Here is a 24,491-nt window from a genome sequence, read left to right on the forward strand (position 1 = left end):
ATTACAGACAAATTTTTTTTTCCCCCATTATTTCAAATGTGTTTACTCATCCTATACTACTTGGCAGTTTAGAAACAATGTGAAGTACAAACTTTTCAAGGAAGACATTGCTAGAGGGTTCAGTTCTCACCTTGAACATTTCTTACATAGAAACAAACAAACAACAGTGCACAATACTGCAACTTTTAAATGCATTGATTCCATGAGGATCATCAAAATATAAATATGTTATGTATATTTATATATATATATATTCTATTGCTCAGCAGTTGGATATTTTGCAATTTAACAATCCTCTCCAGTGCGTTTACGATCTGATTAATACGTTTCTAATGTGCACTGAAAAGATTGATTCCAGAAGGAATCATTTTCAGTGGCATACAGAACAGTAATTCAGAATCAAATTACTAAAAAATAAAAAAAGTAACACTGCAGATGGTAAAAAGTTTCTGTAAAAGGGAGAGGGAGAGAAGACATCTACGCATACTCTGAAAAGCGATCACTAGTGATTGACCAGTGAAGTAGAGCCATCCAGCACAGGATCAGCCTACATTAATGCAATAGAGAAAGTTTTGTCAACATGGGGGAGGAAAAAACAAAGTCTGGCCAAACAACAACGTGAGCAGCAAAGCTGAGGTTCATGCCAGCAGATGCGTGCTTTTGGAAGATCAGTTCAAATCTTCTAGGACAGTAGCAAAGCTCAACAGCTCAGCAAATTCCTCTTGCAGGTACACTTGTAGCAGCAGAGCCCTGCAGCAGCCCTGTGCATAGTCACAGCTCAGTCCTCACACAGCCTGCAAGAGCAATTCTGAACATTGTTGTCATAAAATAAGTATGCCTGGTTAAATAATTTTGGTCAATGTAGCTTGTTTCTGTTGAACAGCATGTTCAAGCAGTCCTTTAAAAACATGCACATACTGAGAACTATTTCAGTGTGATCAAAAACAGTTTTGTACACAATGAAATGGAAACTAATATATAATCCATTAATTAATGGTTAATATAGCACCCTGACTGAAATTAAAAGTGGCGTGTTATTTCCTTTACTGAGCCAAAGTAGATAGCAAGGTCATACAAGTAATTTCTGAAGCAGGGAACGGGAAGGAATAAGCAGTCAGGATACTTTCCAAGCAGAATATATTTACAAAACCTGAAGCTTTCCAGTTCCTCGAATGAGGTGATTCTTGCATGCACTTTATCAACTTTGTCTAGTAAAAAAAATAAGAGAAAACATACCTACTTCTGCAATAAGAAAACTTTCTGGAATCCTCCCAGGCTATGACATACTAGGAATGCTAAGATATACTATGCCTGTTTTGTGTTGCCCTCAAAGTCTGCCTCAAAATCCCTACCCAGACCCCTTCTATATTCTGCAAATTAACCTTTTTATTTTTGTCAAGCCATCGTTGACAGTCAAGATCAGGCTGAACAGGGCTCTGAGCAACGTGATCTAGATGAAGGCATCCCTGTTTATTGTGGATGTTGAACTAGATGACCTTTAATGGTCCCTCCCAACACAAACTCTATGATTCTGTGATCAGAAAGATTTAGATAGCCATCTAAAAACAATTTTCCAGGTGACAGTCATATAAAAGTTTTTTTTGTTTTTTTTTTTTTTTTTTTTTTTTTTTTGTTTTTAACTGTGTAAGGAGTTTGCTCCTATGTACACACACATCAGTAACCTGTAAGAAAAGACCAAGGCATACATCCCATAAATGATGTATGATGAATGAAGTAAAATGGATAAAAACACTATCATGTTGTTTTCCAATAATTTCTAGGAGAATTCATGGAAAAGTTGTCCCGTGGTTTGTCTTATAGAATATCAGAAGATGCTTTACCTAAAAGGCTGATTTTACTCTCCATTTCTACACAGTGCTGAAACAAGCTATGATTCTATGATTAATGTGTTTTAAGGGGTTTGTGCTTCGAACATGAGCACAGAAACATGTATAACAGGAAGAGCTGAAAACTTCTTTCACAGCCAATGCAGTTATGGAATTCTGATATCTATCTTCCTGCCAGCATGAGGAGCTGCAAAATGAATTGCATCTTCGTAGCCATTCAGAAACAGATGAGGTAGGGGGAATCTGCCCCATATGAATATTAGTTTGAATTCCACTGTTTGCGTCCTACTCAGCATTAAACAACAGCAAGAGAGACTTTGTAAGATGATGCTAGTAACTTAACGGCCTAAACACAGTTAACTAAATTATTCCTTTTAATTTTTCATACTAATTAATACTTAACTACTACTTAACTACTTAACTTAAGATATTACACAGGAACAAAACAGCAGCCATCCAACAATACTAACAGACACAGGAATTTCAGCATCAGATCTTCTGACTGCATGTTACCTCCACCATAAAAGCTCTTTTATTTTGTTGGGTTTTTTTATTCCTATGTTTGGAGTAAACATCCAAAAACACACTTGACCCAAGCGTTATCCATTCAAAGTGATTAGATAACAACGAAGGAAATGAAGTTCGAAATATGCTTACAAAAGGTTTAATACATATTGCATACCAAAAAAAAAAAAAAAAAAAAAGTCAGGAAGGAAACAAAAGAGAATTGCCAACTCTGCTTTTCTTGAAGATGAAAAAAACACAGGAACTGGCCCCACTGAACTCTAAGCCAGTCATTCAATGTCAGGATTCAGTGTGACTACGCATTGAACCACGCTTGATTTTTAAAACACTGGCAATTCAAGTGTAGCAGAAATATTTTCATCAGTCAGACTCAGAACATGAAATATTTAATGGCCTATGAGGAATATGATCTGGCCTTCATATCCAATAAACTGAGAAGGATTTTCCTTTGTGTAAACAAAATTTGTATATAGGCTACTCCACACCTTTTTAAAATAATTCTTACATTACTGTATTCTAAAACAACATATTTCTATCTCAATGCACATTACAAATGTAAGGAATAAACAGAATACCCCTCAGAAAGTGCTGCATGACTTTTGTTGTGTGTCTAATCTCACTGATCTAATTTATTTACAGAGGAAACCCTTACATTTCTCTGTTAGGAAAGTTTGCTAAAGAGTTAAAAAAAAAAAAAAAAAAAAAAAGAGTAAATCAGTTCCAACTATGAGCATCCATATTTCAGGTCCAACAATCAAATGAAATTCTACTTGAAGTGGAAACCTCAGGAAGGCTATTGTAGGTGCAAATTTAAGGTATAACACAGAAGGACTGCTCTGAAAGCAACGACTACTGTAGGCCCATAACTACAGAGGCAGATGTTGGAAGTCTGGCAGTAGAGAATGAACCTTCCCACCAATATTCTTTCACATTTTGTTTCTGCACGACAGATTGTAGCAGAAGTGTTTATGAAGCAAGGATATGTAACTGAATTCCTCCATGTGGAAAAAATTGCACCCACTGATACTTGGTCTAGAGAGACCAAACAGCAGACATGAGTGCAGTGAGGGGTGTGTTTCATCAGTGGTGACAGCAGTGTGAAAGACAAGTCACATTGTAGATGGCCACACACAGGTGTCACGCTAAAAAATGAAGAGTATCTTGATCAGCTGGTCTGCATAACCAAGGAACCGTATACAGAGATTAATATTGGCTTCAGTGTGTTGTAAATTACGGAGATAACATTAGAATATTGCAAAGTTTGTGCCAGGTTGGTCCCATGAATGTTCACACAGGAACAGAACTCTGTAGGCAAGTTTGTCAAGTCTTACTGAATCAATACAAAGCTGGAATTGATAGTTTTTACAATCACATTATTACCAGCAACAAGATGTGGCATCACCACAGTGAAGCAGAATCAGAGTCCATGGAGTGACATCTGAATTCCCTATTCAAGAAAAAGCTCAAGACACAAAGTGATGTGAACTGATTTTTGAGACAGAAAAAGGGTGATCCTTCTAGATTTTCTACAACTGAAGAAACTATCAACTTTGACCATTACAACATGAATCTGGCTAAGCTGAAGGCTCACAATTCTGGAGTAAAGTCAGAGAATATAACAATTTTCTTGTAACACACTACAGAATGATCTTTATAATAATTTGAACCCACAGAGCACATTGGCAGTCTTGAGTGGACTGTCCTACCACATCTACTTCATAGTCCAGATTGGGCACCTTCTGACTTCCATCTGTTCAGTCTCCTGAAAGACGGACAGCATGGGCAACGTAATTCTAGCAACAACACCATCCTAGTAGCTGTGAGACAATAGGTCACCTTCAGTGGTGCAGATTTTTTATGAGCTCAGCATGCATGCTCTTGATCATCGCCAGCAAAAATGCTCAGCTAATGATGGTGACCATGACCAATAGTGTTTTGTAGCTGAGAATTTGTTCTATCAAATAGTGCTGTTGTGCTCTTCATATCTGATGCAGCTTTCATGGAAATAAATAGGAGGCATTACTTTCAGAGCAACATTTAAACATTCTGTGAATAATTTTCCTTGGTGACAGGGTGCATAAAGTGTTTCTTCAATTATTTATATAGGTTGAATGCACATTATATTTCTTTTCTTTGTAACAGGATGCTCACTTTTGAATCAAGTTTCTTCATTGTCTCAACTTACTGTAACTGGTTTATATTACGGATTAGTCTCAAAGTATTTGAACTGAATTGTTTTGCACTGATAAAAGATATGTCCCAGGAGTCCACCAGTGAGTCCCGGTTGTAGACAGCCATTTAGACTACAGTTAGCCCAAAATTAAAAAAGCAAACAAACAAAAATGCTTAAATCTCCCCATTCCCATCAGAGAATGAAACAAACACAAAAAGACAAACAAAAAAAAAATCTAAACTAGAAAACTCACGCCCCAGAAATGTAATGCAGTAAGAATTCTGATCTTTACGTTGTCCTAAGAAATCCTTGCAATTATATACTGTGGTTATCTGGTTGACAGATTAACACTAATTACTATTGAAACTGCAAGTCAGAGGACAGTGTTTATTACTTGCTTAAAATTTGCAAATCTGTGTGAGTAAGCACATTAATTAAGATATAAGAAATTGGATTAAAAACTATTCTTAACATGAGCATGGAGTACTGCATGTCTCTGTTTTTCCCTTCAACAGAATTCAGAAGAGAAAAATGACACACTTTTTTTTATGGTGAACTTGTTATATTTCCACTGACATGTTAACATAAGCAAGAGTAATATAATTAAATTATTCTGAATTATTCAGTCACAAAGAATTACAAATGGCTCAAACCAACTGCAAATCGAAAAAACAGCCTAAGAGGTTTAACAGCAGCAGATTTTGGCTTTCTCCCTAAGAAGAGGTTCCTGGTCAGTAGAGGTTCTGAACAACGAAGACTTTTTGTGCTATTCCTATGTTATTATATTATAATTAGGTTAAGTGCAGGTCCAATTCGTATATATTTTTAAAATCATTAACAAAACATTATGGCTTCTACATTCATTCCTATCTCTTGCAAGCACAGTACCTAATGTAGCTAGAGAAGATAAGTTTCTTCTCTATTTGCTGAGGTGATTGAGGATGTAGAGCTCCAAAGAGATTGTGCAGGCCAAGATCACAGCAAGGAAGGTGCATCAGTGCCATGGGGATTGCTTTAAACCTAATTTGGAAGTAGCAGGGACATTCAGCAAAACTTCAGTGCAGTGGGACATGATTTTCACAGGCACTCAAAAGTAAAAGGAATAAACACCCACGTGCCCTACCAAATTCCATCTAGTCTAGTTTCATTCCATGCACCTGGTGGCCATTAGAAGTGGAGTACTGCAGGAATCTGTAATGAGATCTGTCCTGTGTAACATCTCTGCCAGTGACCTGGAAAAGGTAATGGCACACACATCATTGAGACTGTAGATGACATCTGCAGTGGGGACAGCCATGGATAGAGGCAAGAAAAGGGCTGCCTTTTAACAGTTGTTAGCTCAGTACAGGGCCACCACAATGATCAGAGTCTGCATCAAAGCATCATTTCAAGAGGCATTATAGTTTTTAGAACTACTGCCATTGTAAAAAATATATATACATATATCCAGAAAAATAACACACGCACTTTCTGTTCAGGAATGCCAGGTGCTCTCATATCAAATGGTTTGTGTTATTATTGTTGCTGATATTACTCTGAGACAAGCAGGGGAAAAAACCTGAAGGCACACTCAAGTTAGTTTCACACATCTGTGTAAGCCAGCTGATTCTGAGCCAAAGCATTGGAAAAGCTTATTGAGATAGGCCAACTACAGTGCAATAAACATACACAAACAATTCTTCCACAAAATTAAACTAACATGATTTGATAGAACTTAATAGACAGATAAAATGCCAGATTGTAGAATAAAATGGGAAGTTTAAGTCACAGCTAAAGCTCATAAAAATAAAGGACACTCTTTGTAAGTTCCTTAACATGGAAAACTAAAGGAGGTTTAATTTTGATTAGAAGGTATTCTCTTAAAACCCAGGACATGCTGTTGTGGTCAGACTATTTCTATAGTCTATATACGTCACATTTGACAATACCTCTCCTTTGCTAACTTGCCTCTAACTACTGATCTTCAGGCATAAGGTAGAATGGCAGAACATGTGGTTGATAGGCTGGGGCTCTCTTCACACCATGCCTCAGAACAGGTTGAGCTCACACAGACATGTATTAGGCACTGCAAAGCAAAAATCATTTGCCTATAACATATATTGTCAACAGAAAAAGAAGACAAGTAGGAAAACCAGTGTTAGCCTCACCACCTTTAAACTGGGTTGGATTTCTCACATCAGTACTTAGACTCCAACACCCACAGCTCCTAAATGAGATTATCAAAATCTATCCTTCAGTGACAAGATTTGCTATGGATAACAGATTCACAGAATGCAAAGCAGACTACGTAGCAGGCCCAGCCTCGATTTCCCACTACTGCCTTATTGCTTTGCTGTCTATGTAGAAGCTTCACCCTTCTCATCACTTTTGAAAACCCATAACAGAATGCAATATTTTGACATGAAAATGAATTATTTTCTAATTGTTAGACCTTGATCAAGTTATTCTGCTGGCTATTTAAAGAAGCAAAATGAGAATGCTCTAACAAAACATACAAAAAGAAAGTGCAGCTGCTGTACTTTAGAGGATACAAGTGCATCGTATCATCATGTTTCAGAAAACAAAAATAAAAAAGATGTCTTTGCAGGCAACAGCAACCTCCCACTGCACAAAATATGGCAGATGTTTTATTCAGCATTTTAACATTTTCAATGCAAGACATTTTCTTTAGGTAGTCAACATAGGAATCCAAAGTGTGGGAAATGAGTTCTTTTCAAATTTGTACCACCTGGCCCATTCAATAACTAGCAAAGTCTTCAGCTAAATATACCCTTACAAAGACAGATCTCATTCACATAACCACATGTATTTAAGCTTTGGAATCACAAATCCTAGCTTCCTGAAGGAATGAATTTCCACTGAATTAAAAACTACCAACTAATCATTAACTGAAGGTTTTGCCTGTATCGATCTGTGCTTCTTCAGGCATTCAGCACATCAATACTGAACATTTTTTCTCCTCTTCTTCCCACTTAGTTGGAATGAATGTGACACTTAACAGCATTGCCCAGGACCAGAAGGCTCAGAGAAGGCAGCCAAGGGTCAGCTACTGCTTCACCTAATTGGAACTAATCCGTATGTGGCACAGCCTGGCCTGACACCAGGAGCAGGTTTAGCTACACAGATGGATCGTTTGTTTCTGCCTACTCAGATCTGCCTTCTCCCTCCCAGCTTTCAACACTGGTCATACTCCGTGATCCCATTAAATGGATTTCCATGGATCTAGGCTGCACATCCACTAATACACTCTCTAATTGTAATTGCAATATGGCAGTAGGTAGAAGGATATGGACAAAATATATCAGAACTATATAGATTATATAGTCTATATAGATTATATATGTCTTAGAATATATATATATATAACTATATAGATTATATATGTCTTAGTCATAAGACATTAACAGTTAGAATGAGGCTTGGCATTTTCATGTGCTATGTGAGGCTGGGACAAAAGAAAAATTTCTCCTACAATGGCATGAGAAGGTAAGAAGGAACAACAGTAGAACTCCCAGGAAGATCACTGAAATACGAGATTCACCTCACAGTATTTAATAGTTCACACTGCTTTTCATTCTGAAAAATTCTCAAATGATGCTTTCTTTTACAGATGAGAAAGCAAAATTATTGACCTAGTTTCCAGTTCAGTGCCCAAATTACTAAAATATTTTGTTTCTCTTGCAGAAGTAGATCCCAGGAGTGGAAAAGTGTGTGCCCATACTCATTAAATAGCCCTGAAATTTTAATTAAAATTTTTTGAAATGCACCTCAAAGTAAACCAGAAAGGGTGACAGTTGGTCACACTGTTTGAACTGCTAGTGGAACACCATGACAAATAAATTGTCCTTTTTCCCACATTCATCTTCTCTTCTTGCCCATGTTTACCTTCTACATCTTTACCGCAGAAAAATAATTGGAGGACTCAGTAACCCTAATTCCAGAAGACAGAACCTGTGTGTAATACGTGAATAAGAAGTTTAGGAAATTGCCTTAGTTCAAAGAGTTTCTCTCTTCATCTTATTTTTGTGTATTTGCACTTGCATGTGTGGGTAAGAATTCAATCTCAGAAGGATTTTGTTTGTTTGTTTGGGTTTTTTTTAAATCTTCCATTTTAAGTTTATCCCTTTACTTCAGGAGGCAGAGGACTTTTCTCTCCAGCATGGCAGAAGAGCAGGGGATCTAGTTTCCGGCCGGCTCCTGACCTGGAACACTTGTTTTGCTGGTTAACCCAATGCCAGTGGCTGCAAGGCTAAGTTGTACTGGTTAAGTTTTTCTGGTGAAATGCAAAATGAGATCTGCTTTTCTTGAGTTTAGATAAAATGTTGTTTTCAAGTAGCTGCTGAGGGTGTGTGGTGAAAGCTACCTTTAAAGCCAAAAAAAAAAAATTAGCATGTAAGTTACCTTTCCTGATACCCGTTCATAAACACACTGAATATTCTCATTTACAGTCAACATATTTCATTTCTCCCCGGCAGAGTTCTAAACTTAAGACAGGATTTATATGCTGTAAACAAAGTGAAAGGTATCTCAAAATTATCAAGTTAATTTAAGGGGCATTCCTTATTTCTATATCTGACCCTTGAATGACCTAATAAATAAACTAATATTCAAGTCCCCTATCACACAAGCAAGAGGAAGGCCTTATCCAGCCTCTGCTTAGAGAAAAACAATGTAATTGATAAATCTAATCCTAAAGATACGTAACCTGAGTTTATTAACTAGTAGTTTTCAGAGCAGAGAAGTGTGTAAGGAACAAAGATGCAAAAGCACCGTAATACCTTTGTAAAACTACCTACGTACCTACAGACAGGCTTTCTGCGTCAGTGTGTCTCTCCTGCCAAAATCCTCCAAAATAACACTGCACAGTAATTCAACAGATTCAAGCCAAATAAAATCAAGTTGCAGTGCTTCACAGACTCAGGTATTCATTTTACTTCAGCTCTGCAATGTTCTCCCATTTTGACTTCTATCTGTACTAACAGAGCTCACTTGTACTTTTTATAGAAAGAGGTTTTACTGTCTATTTTGTAAGCATATCGCCACATACAAATCTGCTTTCTAAGGTCAGATACCTGCAGGAAGAAATCCAATAAGTCAGATAAAGGCTATTACTGAAAACATTATAATGTACTTTGTTGTCACAAGTGCGCACTTGTCTCCAGTAAAGACTTAAGACAAAGACTATTTAGATGTCATTAGTGAAAACCAAAATTATATTTGCCTTTGTAGGAAAGGGAATTATGTACTGCTCTTATTTCTAATTATTTTCTGCTCTTGAAAAGCACAGATACAATACTACCATACCTCCGCACCAGAAGCAAACTTGAAAATGTATCCTTGAAAATGTATCACTCACTGGGGACAAGGGGAAGAAAGCTAATCTGAGATATCTCAGTCCGAACCAGATGCCAAAATCATTTAAACTTCATAGTAAGGTACATGCTATCCATTAACAAGATAAATTGACCTAAAATACAAACTCAGAACTGAAGACTGAGTGTATTTAAACTAAGTTTTATTGAACAAAGTGCCTTTGTAATTTTTCGTATCACTTGTAGTGGTATTTACGTTATAGAAACGTGAGGAAAATGCAGAAGAGTGACTTCTGTTACAATACTAACTTAATTATTGGAGCAAAAGCAAGTTTTTTTCTAAGCTGGAAACATGCAACTGTTGCTATTTTAACAATAGAGTAAGCAAAGCATAAACATGCGAAGATAAAATGCATTGCTGCTCTATGCTTTTATATTAAGAGCAAAATGGTGATGAATTTGCATTCTGAACTTTTATGTCAGACAATTATGTCCTGACATATTTCCAAAAATCCTAAGTATTCAAATCAGTAGACAATTCCTATGTTTTTTGCCCCAGTTCTACATTGCGTATAGTTTATGCATTTATAAAGCATTTATTCTGCACTTCCTCTGCATTGTAAACAACCTCAAGCAGTGTTGTATTTCACACAGGACTAGGGAATAGTATTCAAGTAAACTACAAAGACTGATTTCAACAGAAAGCTTGCAAGAATTCTCTCCAGGGTGCCCTGTGACCTTCACCTTCTTCTAAGTCAGGATTTTTGCTTCCTGAATTATGCAGTGCATTACATTAGCAAGGCTTAAACTATGATAAGGCCAAAACTTGTTTTCTTATGAATACAATTAAGGGGTTTTCTATTAAACAATTTCCTTAAAAAAGTAATACACATAATTCAAATACAAAATTAATTTGGAGATCTGTCTTATAACAGAAAAATTCTTAGATTCCTCCACAACAGATTTTCCCCTAAAGTCACACAGAGATTTGAAGTATTATCCTCATTATTTTATTTAAAAAGATGTTATCTAATATTGTTAAAATTAGACTACAGCCTTTATAATCTCGGAAAGATCTGGTTAGTCAAACATTATTTAACCTTCACACTACATTCATATTTCAAACTTCACTTCTAGATGGGCTCCTTGGAATTAGGTCTTAAAAGTCTGAGTAGCTTAATGGGGTTCAGACTCTAAAGGTGGCAAAGGAGGATTATTGTAGGATTAAAACACCAGTGCTCATTTTGTGTCAGTTTTGAAGCAGTATCCCCTCTCATACCCCTTTACCATTAATTTATTCTGAGTTTAAACTACTAAAACCAGCATCAAAATTAAGTTCTTAGTCATTCTCAAATATCATGCTGCATATATGCATCACCACTGTAGAAGCCGTGACCTCACTTGCAATTATGTTCTAACCCAGATTCCACAGGCTGTATGTCAAGGTTGTTCAGGCTCCTGGAGGTGTCTTGAATGTACATAATCTTGACAATCCCTTAAGGCAGTCTTAAGATTCCTACTAACTTACTACACGTTATGAAATGCTTTTTTATTTTCAGAAGCTGTAAGATTGAGTCTTCCAATGATGGCCTTGGTAATTTGACTGGAAAAAGTCTTTTTAAAAGGAGTTCACAAATCACCATCTTTTTAAACACAAATCACTTGTATTACACTGAGATCAAATAAACTACTATTCATGGAAGTGAAGGGATCCAGGTTAATTTATAGACACTTGCAATTCAACTCACTGATGCCTGGGACATCTAAGCACTGCTGAGATATCACAGTAACCACACCACAAAAAAAATACAGTTCTTCATATTCAGTTCCATGCCCAGCTGACAGGCGTGTGTGCACATCTCTGGGTCAGAAGTTCACAGGTACCTGTCTCAACAGGCAGATCTCAGTCAGCACTGAATGAGGACAATGGATACATGAACACAAATGAGCATCTATTATTCACCAGTTGTCACTTAGCAGATGCTGGTTCCTCCTTGACACTGCACCTGTGCTGAAGGAATGCAACCGGTTTGCTTGTCTTTTTAAAAAGCACTCCACTGTGCCCAACACTACTATGTAGCAAAATAAAAGGAAAGCCCAACAGGTTCCAGCACATGCTAACTGTTTAACTCCTACCAGTGCTCGCAGAATACAATTTCTCTGTTTCAAATACGGGGCTGAACAGACTATCCCATGCACACAGGTATGCACAACCATCAATGCTCTCCTTTCTGTTCTCACCCTTTTCCCTATTTTTTATATCACTCTTCCTGCTACACTGGACCTCAGAGCTCTGTGGGATTGATGTTTTGGACCTTCATCAACAACATCTAGCATGACAGCAGACAGCCCCTGCCACTTAGTCATCTGAATGTGGAACAATGAGGCCTTCAGCACAGCTTCCCAGCATCAACCACCGCAAGTCAGTTATGCACCAAATACACAGCTTACATCTGAACCACTGTGCAGTTCAGAAAAAGAAAAGTATGAAAAGCAAAGATTGCACGAGTACAAGTATTTAGCCACAAGGCACAATTCAACTTGAGGTCACAGGTTAGTAACAAACATTACTGTCACATGAATTTCACTTCTTCAATTCCTCAGAGAGGGAAGAAGGGTAGGAGAAGCTTGTGTCTGCCACAGCTTCAACTTCTGCCTTCTCCAGAAACAGTTCAGTACAAATGACCGATACAGCAAAATTTCATGCATGCAGGGAAAAGTGCAAAATAAGGACGTATGGACTCTGAGACGTTTTTTTCTGCAGAAAGCATGTTCTTTTCAGTTTATTTTACCTAGATAGAAGTACAATTTCTGATCAAGCCCAATCATATTTTAAGCATCCATCAATTAAATAAAATAAATAATAATAATAATAATAATAAATTTGCATGCCATTCCAGCTTCTCTATAAAACCTACTGTAGAGAACCACCTATAATCTGCTTTAAATACCCAAATCCTGCCTGGATGGTGCTCTGTGCCAGCACTGTTGCTATTCACGTAGTCTCAAGAAAAAGAGTTGAGCTTGTTTACTTTTAGTTACTGAAGTTTACAAGAAAATTACACAACCAAAACTAATTTTAATGTCTGAAACAACTTCACAGCAAAACCACTCTTTCAGTTTCTTGCAACTATTCATACCAGCTTCCAGTTGCTAGAAGCTTATACTTATATAGCTTGCTACATAACAACTTCTCATTTATTTTATTTGCTTTTAATTCAAGTCACAGAGCTTTCTTCCTGCTGTGCCGACTCAGCATTCTTTTTCATAAATGCAAGCAAAGAACCAGAAGCCAAAGAAGGAAGGGAATATAATGCTAACCAGTGCAAGTTACCTACTTGATCAGAAAAAAAGCACCAGAAGGCAAAATGCACTGCAGACTGTACCCATAAAATAGAATATGATGGAAAAATAAACTGATCAAAATACCTCTATTTTCCCAAAAGATAAACTGCACGTTCTTGAATTGATTTTAGAAAGATCTCTGGATCCACGCTACTCTTCTCTACCATTTTTTTTAAACTCATATTTTACTTACACATGTGCACATTATCGAGACCCCTTTGTACCCTTAAAGTCATCAACTGCTTACTTTTCCTGCAGGACTATCTACTGACCTTTCTCCTTTCAAAGTTGTTTCCAGAAAAAAGGGCTGGACTCTGTCCTGCTCAGCTGTATGGATTATTTCACCTTCTAGAAGAGACTCTTCAATGCAGAAGACATGATGGAAAAACACACTTCATATGCTAGCGGGAGTTTTACCTTATTATTTCTAGTCTCTATACTCATCCTGAGAACTTTCACCTCCGGCCCTGCTTGGCTGCTTGCTCTAGCAGATAAGTCTGTTCTCCTTCAGGGCTGCTTCATTCAACTTGCTACTGCAGAAGAGAGGATAAGTGAAAAAGATGAGGTGGCACTACATCCAGTGATCCACTTTTACAGAGCTCACCCTCACCAAGCCTGACACAGAATGGGCTGTGGAAGGCTCTTCTCCACAGCATCTTGTCTTCAACAGTGACTAAAATAGCCTGCAGTTTTCCTTTCACAGAACATCCTCCCCGTACACAACTTAGGAAATTGGGCCTCTTCCCTCCCTCAGAAGGTTAGTGAAGAAAATGGCCCCAGGTCTCAGTTTTACAGCTCTCAGAGCACCACATGCCCCAGCAGAGGAGTTGTCTCTTGCACAAAAAGTTGTTCTGTTCAGACAGTGAGAATGTCCTTGTAACTTGCGTAAGGCAGTCATCACAAGCTGCCCCTGCCCCAACATTGTAGCATAGTAATGTAGAGTGCAATAACAGCTAGGGGAAGTCACTCATATTAGCATCAAAGATTTCTTAAGCAGACAAACCTGTCTTGAAAAAAGAGAGGTGGAATGAAGAACAGAAGTCTTTTCTAAAGCCCTTTCACACATGCTGTAAATAAAAGAGTTCCTACTATAGTCCTGCATCACAGCTCTTTCCTTGCACCCCCAAAAATTCAGTTTTTCCCTAACCACAGCATGAGCAGGCAGTGAAAAGATCTGTAAAAAAACTAGGACGTGGAAGTCTCATACAATTCAAGATGTAAGTTAATTTTATCCACAGAGAAACTGTGTTTCAAGAAAGAAGAATACACAGGGTAATGTCATAACCTCTTCACCCAACCACACAGTAGGTAATGGTGAGCTACCTCTGAGCTCACATCCATGCCCCCAAAAAGCAAACATGCAGTGCAGCTGCAGTTCTGCCAATCTACAACTTACGATCATGGCTTTTAAACAGCAAACAGCTCTGGTATGAACAGAACTCCCACCTGAAGAACTCCCACTTTGAGGATGCTATTCCACAAAACAGTAACTCCTGTTTCACAGACCCTCAGGATAGATCAACACTATAATGCTCATATAATACAAAGGCAGAATCAATAAAATTTCTCTCTAAAAGATTCCGGAAAAAGACCAGATTGATGAAGCTTTCTATACTAAAATAACCAAACTATAATTTAGATTTGTGAAAGACAAAAAACAAACAAATAAAAAACCAACACAGCATGTGCTTATCCCTATCAACATCTGAACAGCTCTGCCAGGTGATCAGAAATATTAATGTTAAGAACGATGGTGCTGTAAAGAGCAAAATTACTACAAGGGAAAAGGAAGATTGTGAGAATGATCAGCAACTACACAGACAAAAAAAAAATCATCATCCAAAAGATGTCATGCCTACTAGCACTTAATCCTAAAGCATCCCATATGGTATTAAATAACCTGCAGAAAACCTATTTTACAAGTTAATAGAAAAGCTTCTAACAGATCATCTTAGAGAGTGTTTTTGCTTCCTACACCCCCAGATGTATCAGTTTTCTTCTTAGAATATCAGCTAAGGTTAAAGTGAGCGCAGACTACTGTAGGTGACTTAGTGCTCACAGTTTTAAGAAGTAAAAACATAAATTTTACCAGCAGAAGGAGAAAAGAATTCTACTGCTTAGTATTTATTAGAAGCATAGATTATAATATATAAGCATTATAATATATAAGCAGCTGCTTATATTTTTATTCTCCTACATCAAATCAAATTTGATTTCAGTAAAACAACAGTATGTAAAACAAAATCTCACGTCATAAGCATTCTTGTCCCGCTGTCTGAAACACAGAATTGAAGCAGGAAGTAAATGTTTAACTCAGATAATTATTTTACTTGAATTTTTAAAAAAATAATAATACATTTTCAATAAATTAGTACATGCATTTCATGTAACCTGATAGGAAAACCAAGCACTGGAACCTCAATAATCCCATAGTAAACTGCTCATTCTCTCAGCCTGGAGTTATTATTCCAGGAAAACATCGCTAAAGTCTTCTTTCATAAGTTGAACTGGATGAGCTTTTAGGATCCCTTTCAACTGAACTGATCTTCTCATTTGTTTACTCTTCCTGAGGGATCCATTTTGGCCACTGCCAGAAATATGACACTGGGATAAGTGGTCTTTTCCATTGGCTGTTGTACATTGATTTCAGTAGCAAGCCAATGGACTCACAGTCAACTCCAAGCAACAACTAATATTAATATTAAAATTAGTAAAAGTAAGTTGAGGACCCTTTGGGATCCAAGTGCCTCACTTACAGGAGGTGCTAAGCATAAAACATCACTACCATTGCAGGTGGGACTGAGATCTGGGACTCTCAGGTGTTCAGCAGATCCATCAAATGGTCTGTTCTGAAATCCTCCACTTTAGTAGAAATTGAATAAAGGGAAAAAAGGAAAGGATTCAGCATTTTAGCATTTTACAAGCATGCCACAATTAGCAATGACAGTGGTCAGTCAAAGGAGAGTAGTTAAAATAAAGCATCTGGTGAAGAGAAAGAGCCATCCAGCACTTAGATTTAACAGAACCACTTATTTTCTGCTCACTGAATTGCTTTGCTGAAATATAAAACAGTCCCTGAATGGCCCAGTTTCCCAATCAGGCAAGCATTTAGACTTGGCAACCAATAAAGACTACTTGAAAAGTTTGCAATTAAAATACATGTTTGCGTATCTTCGTATCAAGATTCTGAAAATATGCAGGTTAAGGGAAACTTGGACTTGTTTAAACAATATTTAAGGGTAAAAAACTAAATGTGAGATAAACATTTAGCATAAATTGTCTTTATGATTTATGTGCTTAAAAATAGCCCTCATACTGAGTAAAGCATAAATGAAAGATTTACAGGAGGAAAGAGCCAATTGTTGTCATACTGCTGTAACTCATCAGCTTAAGGAGCATATAGCTTGCTGCCAAAAGTTCCTAATGCATTTCTTTTCAATGAAAAGAAGTAAAACTCTGTTTGCTTTCCTTGTAATTCCTACCCACAGTATTTAGTTGCACAAGAAAAAAAAGTTGCAAGAAGTTTCTAAAGACGCTGTAGAACTATAGAGTTTAAAAATATTATAAACTGAACCATGACTATCGTTCATGGGCTTAAACTTGTGTCCTTACATAATTGTGCATCCTCATGTAATTCGCTCAGTGTGCTCAGTGTGCTGTCCCACGTGATTTTTGATGCATCAAAAGCAAAGAAGTAATGGCTTCTTATCTAGGCAAAACACTCCAAAAGGAAGAAAATCAAATAATAATACCAATAATCCAGCCATACCCCACTAAGTTAGTAGGTGTGTGAATTTTATAGTGTGAAAAATTAGTGATTTCAAAACTGAATCGTGAAGGATTTATTTCAGTGTCATGTGTGCTCTTCTGTGTCTGGTAATTTTGTCAAAGTAGAACAGGAGGGGAAAGAAGAAATTTGGATATTTGCCCTGACCTTCCTATAGCCCTCCTTCTCACCTATCCCAGCCATTTAGATTAAATATAAAATTCCATAAATGCACTGATTGTGCCAAAATCCATTTCATTATTGGATGAGCAGAGCACTAGGTGCTGTTAGGTATCCCAAGTCATGCTCCTTATTTCCTCTTACTTCTATTTTTAAAAGAAGTCCAAGTATAAATGATTCTTCATAATTTTTTTCTTTAAATCTCTCTGATAAAATGGAGATACTCTTTGAGGACTCAAGCTGTATGTTTCTGCACATAGCATGCATATTTGAGCTTTACCTTCTTGCCAGGCCAATGGTTGTGGCTGAAGAGTCCCTGAAAACAACTCTTCAGTGTTCAGCTTTGGCTTGCTGAAGTTTGCAATGTAAGTTTTACTTAGAGAAGAGAGACAAGGAACATCAGACAAGATTCAAGTAGTAACGAACACGCATCTTGTCTTACTTTTCTACTGCTTTTCTAGGTCACAGATAGATACCACTGCTTGGTGCTCACTGCTTACTTTTGCCAAGTGTATGCAAAAGTACTGAAAAGAAAGTGCTGATACCAAGCAATTACAGCCCTTAAGCAGAGCCCATAAGATAGCAAAAAGTTCTGGCGCTTCTTCAGAACCGAAAACAAGCCCTGTACTTTAGAATCATTAAAGGAGATATTTTGTCAGTTTCAGATTGACTTCTGTACAACCTGATGTTTGTTTAACAGCCTTGGCACGAGAAAGTGAACATGGAGTACCAGCTCCTATGCATGCAGGCTATCGCAAACTATTAGAAAGGGAACCATGCTAAGCTCTCAGTTGTTGTTTCAAATCATTGCCCTTACGTATCTTGCAAGATATGATGCATCCATACCCACCAAAGATCACCTATCTCAAAATCAGCTTGCTTGTCCCCTCCTGGCTGTAGACCTGACTTTCCTCACAGGCAAAAATGGAGAAGTAAGCCAACCTTTCCTACATATTTCAGAATGCTCTGTGAGCTGGGAGAATACATCTCCTGGCTTTTCTGTTATGCAGCATGCGTGCCATAACACAGCTAAGAGGGGTGGAAGAGTAAAGTCTAAGCCAAGAAATTAACCACAAGCTTTCACCTTCAGCATCTCATCTGCAGCTATGCAGTTCAAGGGAAAGATGTTTGAGGTGAAAAAGGTAGCAATCAGTTGCCATTGATTATTCTGAATCAGACTTTTCCACGAACACTGCAATTGCTAAAAGCAATCCCAAGTGAAGCAACCCCTCGTCAATTCTTCCTGGGATTTTCACCTTTTGGTTAATTCCCATTTTACCTGACCTCAAGGGACACACAGACACCACACACCCACTGAGGAAATTGTGTATCCAAGCACCCGCTCTAATAGAAGCGCCATTCATCCAACTAATACATGGAGCTTTTACTGATGAGTCAACCTCTCCGGTAAGGCTGAAGACACAGTTTTTGTCAATTCATACAACTTGGCAGTAAGCAAAATGACTGTATATACATCTTAAAGCAGAGATACCAATCAGAGCACAAACAGAAGCCAAGAAGTAAAGCTGACACAGAAGGACAAAGCTGTGGCTATGGCTTAACCAAGGTCTCATGTTTTACACAAGGCTGATTGCCTACCTTCCACCCTTCTCATATTTCATTTTTAGCAACAAATCCAAGGCCCAGCAAACCAACCAAGTATTTGTTATCTGAACACCACAGCTGTATGAGCACTGTACAAATGCATACTCACCTCCTCACTTAGTCCAAGTCACACATTTACAAACTTTATCAAGCTGAGCTTGCCTTAAGTGCAGAGAGATGCCATAAACGTTTCCCTGCGCTACAGCATCTCCCAAAAGCAGAGTGCATCCTCTGATGCAGGTCAGGGGGAACGGGCATTGGACTTGGCAGCAGAAACACCGTGACAAAAGCTCTCCGGTACCCGCGGAGGCCGCACACACTGCCCCAGGAAGCAGAGCAAGGCGCTGTGGATGGGGGGCCGGGAAACACTGCAGCTGGCAGCGAAGTAGCAAACCCGCACATGAAAGCCCACCGGCATCCTCGTCGAGCAATACGAAGAGAGGAAGGGTGAGCCCAGGGAGCGGCAGAGCCCAGCTGCAGGTTCCATAGGAGGGGAAGCGCCCGGCACGGCACGCAGACAGGAGGCGGAGGGCAGAGGGCTGGCACCCGCCCCTACCTTGTTAAGGTGCGGGTCGCGGAGCACCTCGTAGCCCCTCTTCATGGTGAGCTGTAGGGGCCTGCCACCCTCCCGGCTCTCGGCTGCCTTCCCTGCTTGCATGGCGACGGGCTCGGCGCGGCGAGGCGTACTGCCGTCAGGTCTTGCGGGAGAGAAGGCGAAACGGCGGCGACTCCTCCTGCTGAGGTGACCGCCCGTCAGGGTGGGATGATCCTGCGGGGAAAGAGAGAGAGAGAGAGTGGGGGAGGGAGCGAAGGAGGGGGCAGAGCCGCGACGAGGCGCCGCCGCCGCCAGGCGGGGGTCACCGGGCGCCGCGCTGAGTCACACACCGGCGCACCCCGGTCGGGGCGGTCAGCCAGCCCCCTCTGGGGAGGGGAAGGCCTCGCTGAGTCTAACGCCGAGCGCTGCCGGCAACAGCCTGCTCCCTAATCCCTGCTAGGAAGGAATTGCGACAGCGCTCCTGCCTCCTCACGCTCATTTTTGTGCGGAAGATGACGCGGTGATGCCCCCACAGCCACGCTGCTCGATGCCTGCAGGTGCTGCGCGCGGTGCTGCCTGGCGGACCCGCGCCCAGGTGGGCCCTGAGCTGGGAGCGCTCCTCCGGCCTCAGCTGTGCGCGGAGCCGGGTCTGCCCACCCTCACAGGAACCGAGTTTCGCTTTCATTATGTTATTATTAAACACCGGTGAAATCTACCCTTCTCTAGAGAGGATCGGCTGCACAGCTCAGTGCAGTGCTCAGCGTGAGCTGCTATCAGCTTCAGGGAGGGGAGGAGCAGCAGGGCTGTGGGTGGTAGAGATGGAGAGCACAGAAGAGCAGAGCAAGGCAGGTGTTGGGCCAGTTTGTGCCCCTATCTGTTGGATTTGTTTGCCGCGTGTCCTAAAGCTGTGTGCTATAGGATTGTGGATGTGTTTTTCCTGATTCATTGATGTAAAGAGAAATAATCTTTGTATGGATCCTGTGGCCGTGCTAGAGGAAGTACACAGCTTTAAATTAATGACAGAAAACTACTCAGCGATTGAGGCTTTTGCTGTTACACTGATGTTGCAATGTCAAGCAGCAACAAACATAAGAACGTTGAAACTATTTTAAACTTACCTCCTTGCATTCATTCTGTAGGCCTTGTATCCATCCTGCTACCTCATCTTCTATTAAAGAGGCTCTCCCAAAACCTGACCTTCTCCAAATTTCCTGTTAAGTAGCTCCTAAAAGTTCACTTGGGGTTAATTAACAAAGGGAAGTTGGAAGGATTCCAGGTTATGCTTCTTGAAACTTGATTAGCTAGTCAGCAGCAAGCTCAGTAAATAAACTTCTCCCAGCCTCCACTGCCTCAGGAAGCACTGTGAAGAGTGGTATTAATAACAGGTTTTGAACAAATTTCGGACTTGAAGCCTCTGTGACTAACAATCCAGCCTTCCTGAGGCTTGTCTGGATAGCTCAATTCCTGCCCAAGTCCTGAATTTTACCTTAAATAGGCGTATCAGGAACATCAGGCTCACACTGCAGGCCTCCTTTGGTCATGACAAAAATGAAAAGCAAAATGGAATTTTTTTTTTTTTTTTTTTTTTTTTTTTTTCTCCAGTACTTCGCAGGTAGGTTGAAACCATTCAGACAGAATGGTAACAAAGGTGATACTTTTTTCCCAGAGAGAGAAAGGTGCACTGATGTAATTCTGATGTAATTGTTATCACAGTGTTGCAATGTGGCCTATTTAAATAAATAAATAAATAATAATAAAAAAAATTCTCTAGTTTACATCAGCAATCACTGTAACAGCTATGACATCTGACCCCTGCTAAGAACATGTCCTGACTCACCTTATTCTTGCTATTAAAGGTATGTAATGTAACAGCTAATTCAGGTGAAAGTCAATGTGGCCCTATTATCCCTTACATAACCAGACTTCAGAAACAGTTTACCGCCGTATTTACTGTATGAATTTCTTCCTGTCTTCCCCAAATTATTATAGAATCATAGAATCACAATGTTGGAAACAACCTGCAGGATCATCTAGTCCAACCATGCTCCCATTACCATTATTACCACAAGCACTAAACCGTATCTCGCAGCTGCTCATCCAGACTCCTCTTGAACACTGCCAGGAACAGCGACTCCACCACCTCCCTGGGCAGCCATTCCAGTGCCTGACCATTCTCTGAGAGAAAAAGTTCTTCCTTATGTCCAACCTAAACCTCCTCTGGTGCAATTATTTCTGTTATCTATTATTCTCTCTGGTATTGTTTCTGTTCATCACGTTCAATCACTAATACACTAATACTAATACTATACAATAATGATATTTTTAAAGAATTAACCCTCATTCAAATAAATCAGTAACAGTTATACATTATGAAAGTATTTCTGACAGTGGCTTTGTTGCTCTTCTGGTAGGCACCTCATTCTTCTTCCCAAATGGTTCATACAGCACAGTGCTAAAATTCCTGCTGAAGATTTTTCTGAAGTAGCTATTCATGAACACCCTCCACTGTCTCCTCCTGCTTCCCTCCATTCAATTGTTTAATGTGTCTTTGTCTGCCAAATCTCCCTAGTTGTATTATGGACATATGGAAAATTCTCTACAAGAAATAGTCCTAGAAAAAGTGACTAGAAAGAGCATTGGATGTCATCTCATTTGCCTTCATGTCTCAACCTGCTGTTAGATAGCTACAAAAAATGAGATCTTACAATCTGCCTTGGCAATCCAACAGTGAGGAGATCATACGGGAAAGAAAAGATTTCCCAGTTGCTGAAGTGGTTATTAATGACATCTTGTATTGGGCTGCAACTGATCAAAGGATTTGGAACTTGTCAAACCATTGCTTGAACTACAGCAGACTCTGGGGTCTCCTGTGGTACCGCTCTGGGAAAAAGTCAGCTTCCAGTGCTACCAGCTTAGAAGAAGAGAAGGGGAAATCCTACATCCTGATGAAAGCATTGCATTAAATGCCCCCTTCTCCCCCCCACCCCTCCATCCCCCCTTATTTTTTTATTTTTTTTTTAAGACTTGTACTTCATAACAGACTTGCTCAAATCAAGATCTTTAATCGGTCTGTTACCAACTGATGTAGAAAAGTTTATTCCCCTTTAAAGAAAAGAGATATTTTAGAAGATTTTTCCCTGAATTCCATCATGTCTCTTACCCAGACCCTCAAGCCTCCCATGTTCCTCCCAGGTCACGTTTTCTGCCTTACCATCCTAACCACACTCCTGAAATGCTGTTGCAGGCTGATTATAGGCCACATTACGTCAGCCAAAACCTCACCTAAACCAACTAGAGATGTTTACTTCACTTGTTTTACCAGTGGTGATTCTGTTTATTCTTCTCAGTAAAATGTTTGCTTTTTTTTTTGCAATAGTGCAACACCATCAACTCATGTTCGGTTTGTGGCCCAATGTAACCCGATGTCCTTTCCTGCAGGGGTGCAGTCTGAATGTGTTGGCAATATCATGTCAAATTTGGCAGAAACACAAGGTTAGCTTTAAAATGGGAATTGTTTAATGATTTAAAAATAGAACTGAAACATTTGTAACATTTCTATTATGTAAACATTTTACAACAAGTAGTAGCAAGCCAGAACTGTACTTGGTAGTTTGAAAGGGAAATTCACTTTTTGGTCATTGGGAAGTGCATTAAATAGCATAAGCAGTGCAATATTATTGTTTAATTTTAAATTGAATAATTTTTGGTAATACAAATGTGTTGTAAGGCAAACTTGGATTTTTGATGTTGCTTTCTAAATTTTATTTTATTTTACTTTAAAGTAAGTAATGCACACTTCAAGCTGAGTGAGGAATCTAATGGCAGTTTTGATATGCCTGAAGTGCCTGAGGGGTGTCCCTCTCCATTTCTTCAGGGCTCTCCTCACCCAGCCCACAGCCCCAGACACTACATCAAGTTCCCTAGCACCATCAGTCCCTGTCTGTGCCCAGCTCTGGCACAGCTACATCTGTGCCTGGCCATGGGCCCTGCTGATCTAACACGTGGCAGGGTGAAACTAAGCAGCATGATGATCTCAATATGCCCTCAGCCTGCTCTCATCACTACATCACTCAGTAATCATGAGCTTTACCTGACCCTGGCTCCCCACACTGTGCCTCACCGCAGCAGACCTGGCCAAGGGACTGTCCCGAGTTGCCCCCAGACTGTCCTGGTTTTTCACCATGGATGATAGGGTGGGCCTTCACTGGTCAGATTCTCTCACGTCAGCTCACGTGGAGAGTCCCCCAGGTTCCAAGGGAAACACTGTCCCTCACTGTGTTCTGACTCTGTGGACAGTTTTCCAGAAAGAAGAGCCAGGATATTCTCAGAGATAGGACATACAATGACAACAGGTAGGAGAAGCAAGTTGCACCTGGAAAACATCCATTTGGCCCTAAGGACAACATTTTCCACCAGAAGAATGGTGAGTGCTGAAGCAGGCTACATAGAGGTCAAGGAATTTCCATCCCTGGAGATTTTCCAACACTTGAGACAAAGGCCAGAGTGACATTGTCTCACTTCAGGGTTAGGCTTATTTTGAACTGGAGGACCTTCAGCTGTCCCCTCCAATCTGAACTTTTCTGTGATTTCATGAATTGCACAATACTGAGAAAGACAAATTCTCTGAACACACTGGCATATCTACAAGAATTTCATCATGGCAGCTAAAGGCCTTTGCTCCTCATGATCTCAAGTTTCAGTGATTTTGCTCCTTTATTTCTGGCTCTTTTTCTACTTCGACATTTATCTGCTTGGCCAATGGGCTCTATATTCAGAAAAACAGTTTTTGTAACACTTCAGTCTTTACTTGCTTTAAATCTAGTTAAACTACTTAACTTCAACAATTAGTGATAAATATCTGCCATTTTTGGAAGCTGATGGAAAGCTAGATTGATGGAAATCAAAATTGGTGTAATATAAATATAGCTAAAAATATTTAATATACCGTAAACATGCCTGTTGCACTTTTTACTAGTTGATATTGCATAGTCCAGGCATTGCAGCAAAAAAAAAAAAAAAAAAGAAAAAGCCACACTTTTCCAGCACATGTTGACAGATGTGTTAAAGCACCATGAGAGAATTTCAGCTTAGTGCACACCAATAGCTACTTCCATCAGCTGACTGCAGAGGAGAGAGAAGGACACACAGGGGCAATTGCATGCCTATAGAACCATTTGTTTCTGCTGCATGGTTTGCTTATGGC

At 39.5% G+C, this 24,491-nt stretch overlaps 1 protein-coding gene across 3 annotated transcripts in view; it reads right to left on the bottom strand.

The window, feature by feature from the left end:
* ME1 (malic enzyme 1) overlaps positions 1-20,424 on the bottom strand; it is a 156,500-nt gene extending 136,076 nt beyond the window's left edge. The window contains exons 1-2 of one of the 3 annotated variants that reach the window (XM_042881691.1): positions 20,407-20,424; positions 19,310-19,522 (exon numbers count right to left, since the gene is read on the bottom strand). In XM_042881691.1, the coding sequence (XP_042737625.1) occupies positions 19,310-19,411 (102 nt within the window). In that variant the 5' untranslated portion in view covers positions 19,412-19,522; positions 20,407-20,424. Of the gene's footprint in view, positions 1-19,309; positions 19,523-19,638; positions 19,841-20,406 lie in introns of those variants that run through there. The other 2 variants (XM_042881674.1, XM_042881666.1) reach the window with 2 other exon arrangements.
* Between the last annotated feature and the right edge of the window lie 4,067 nt (positions 20,425-24,491).

Source organism: Lagopus leucura, unplaced genomic scaffold (assembly GCF_019238085.1).
Source record: "Lagopus leucura isolate 7727_CA_CO unplaced genomic scaffold, USGS_WTPT01 Super-Scaffold_73, whole genome shotgun sequence".
NCBI classification, from domain to species: domain Eukaryota; kingdom Metazoa; phylum Chordata; class Aves; order Galliformes; family Phasianidae; genus Lagopus; species Lagopus leucura.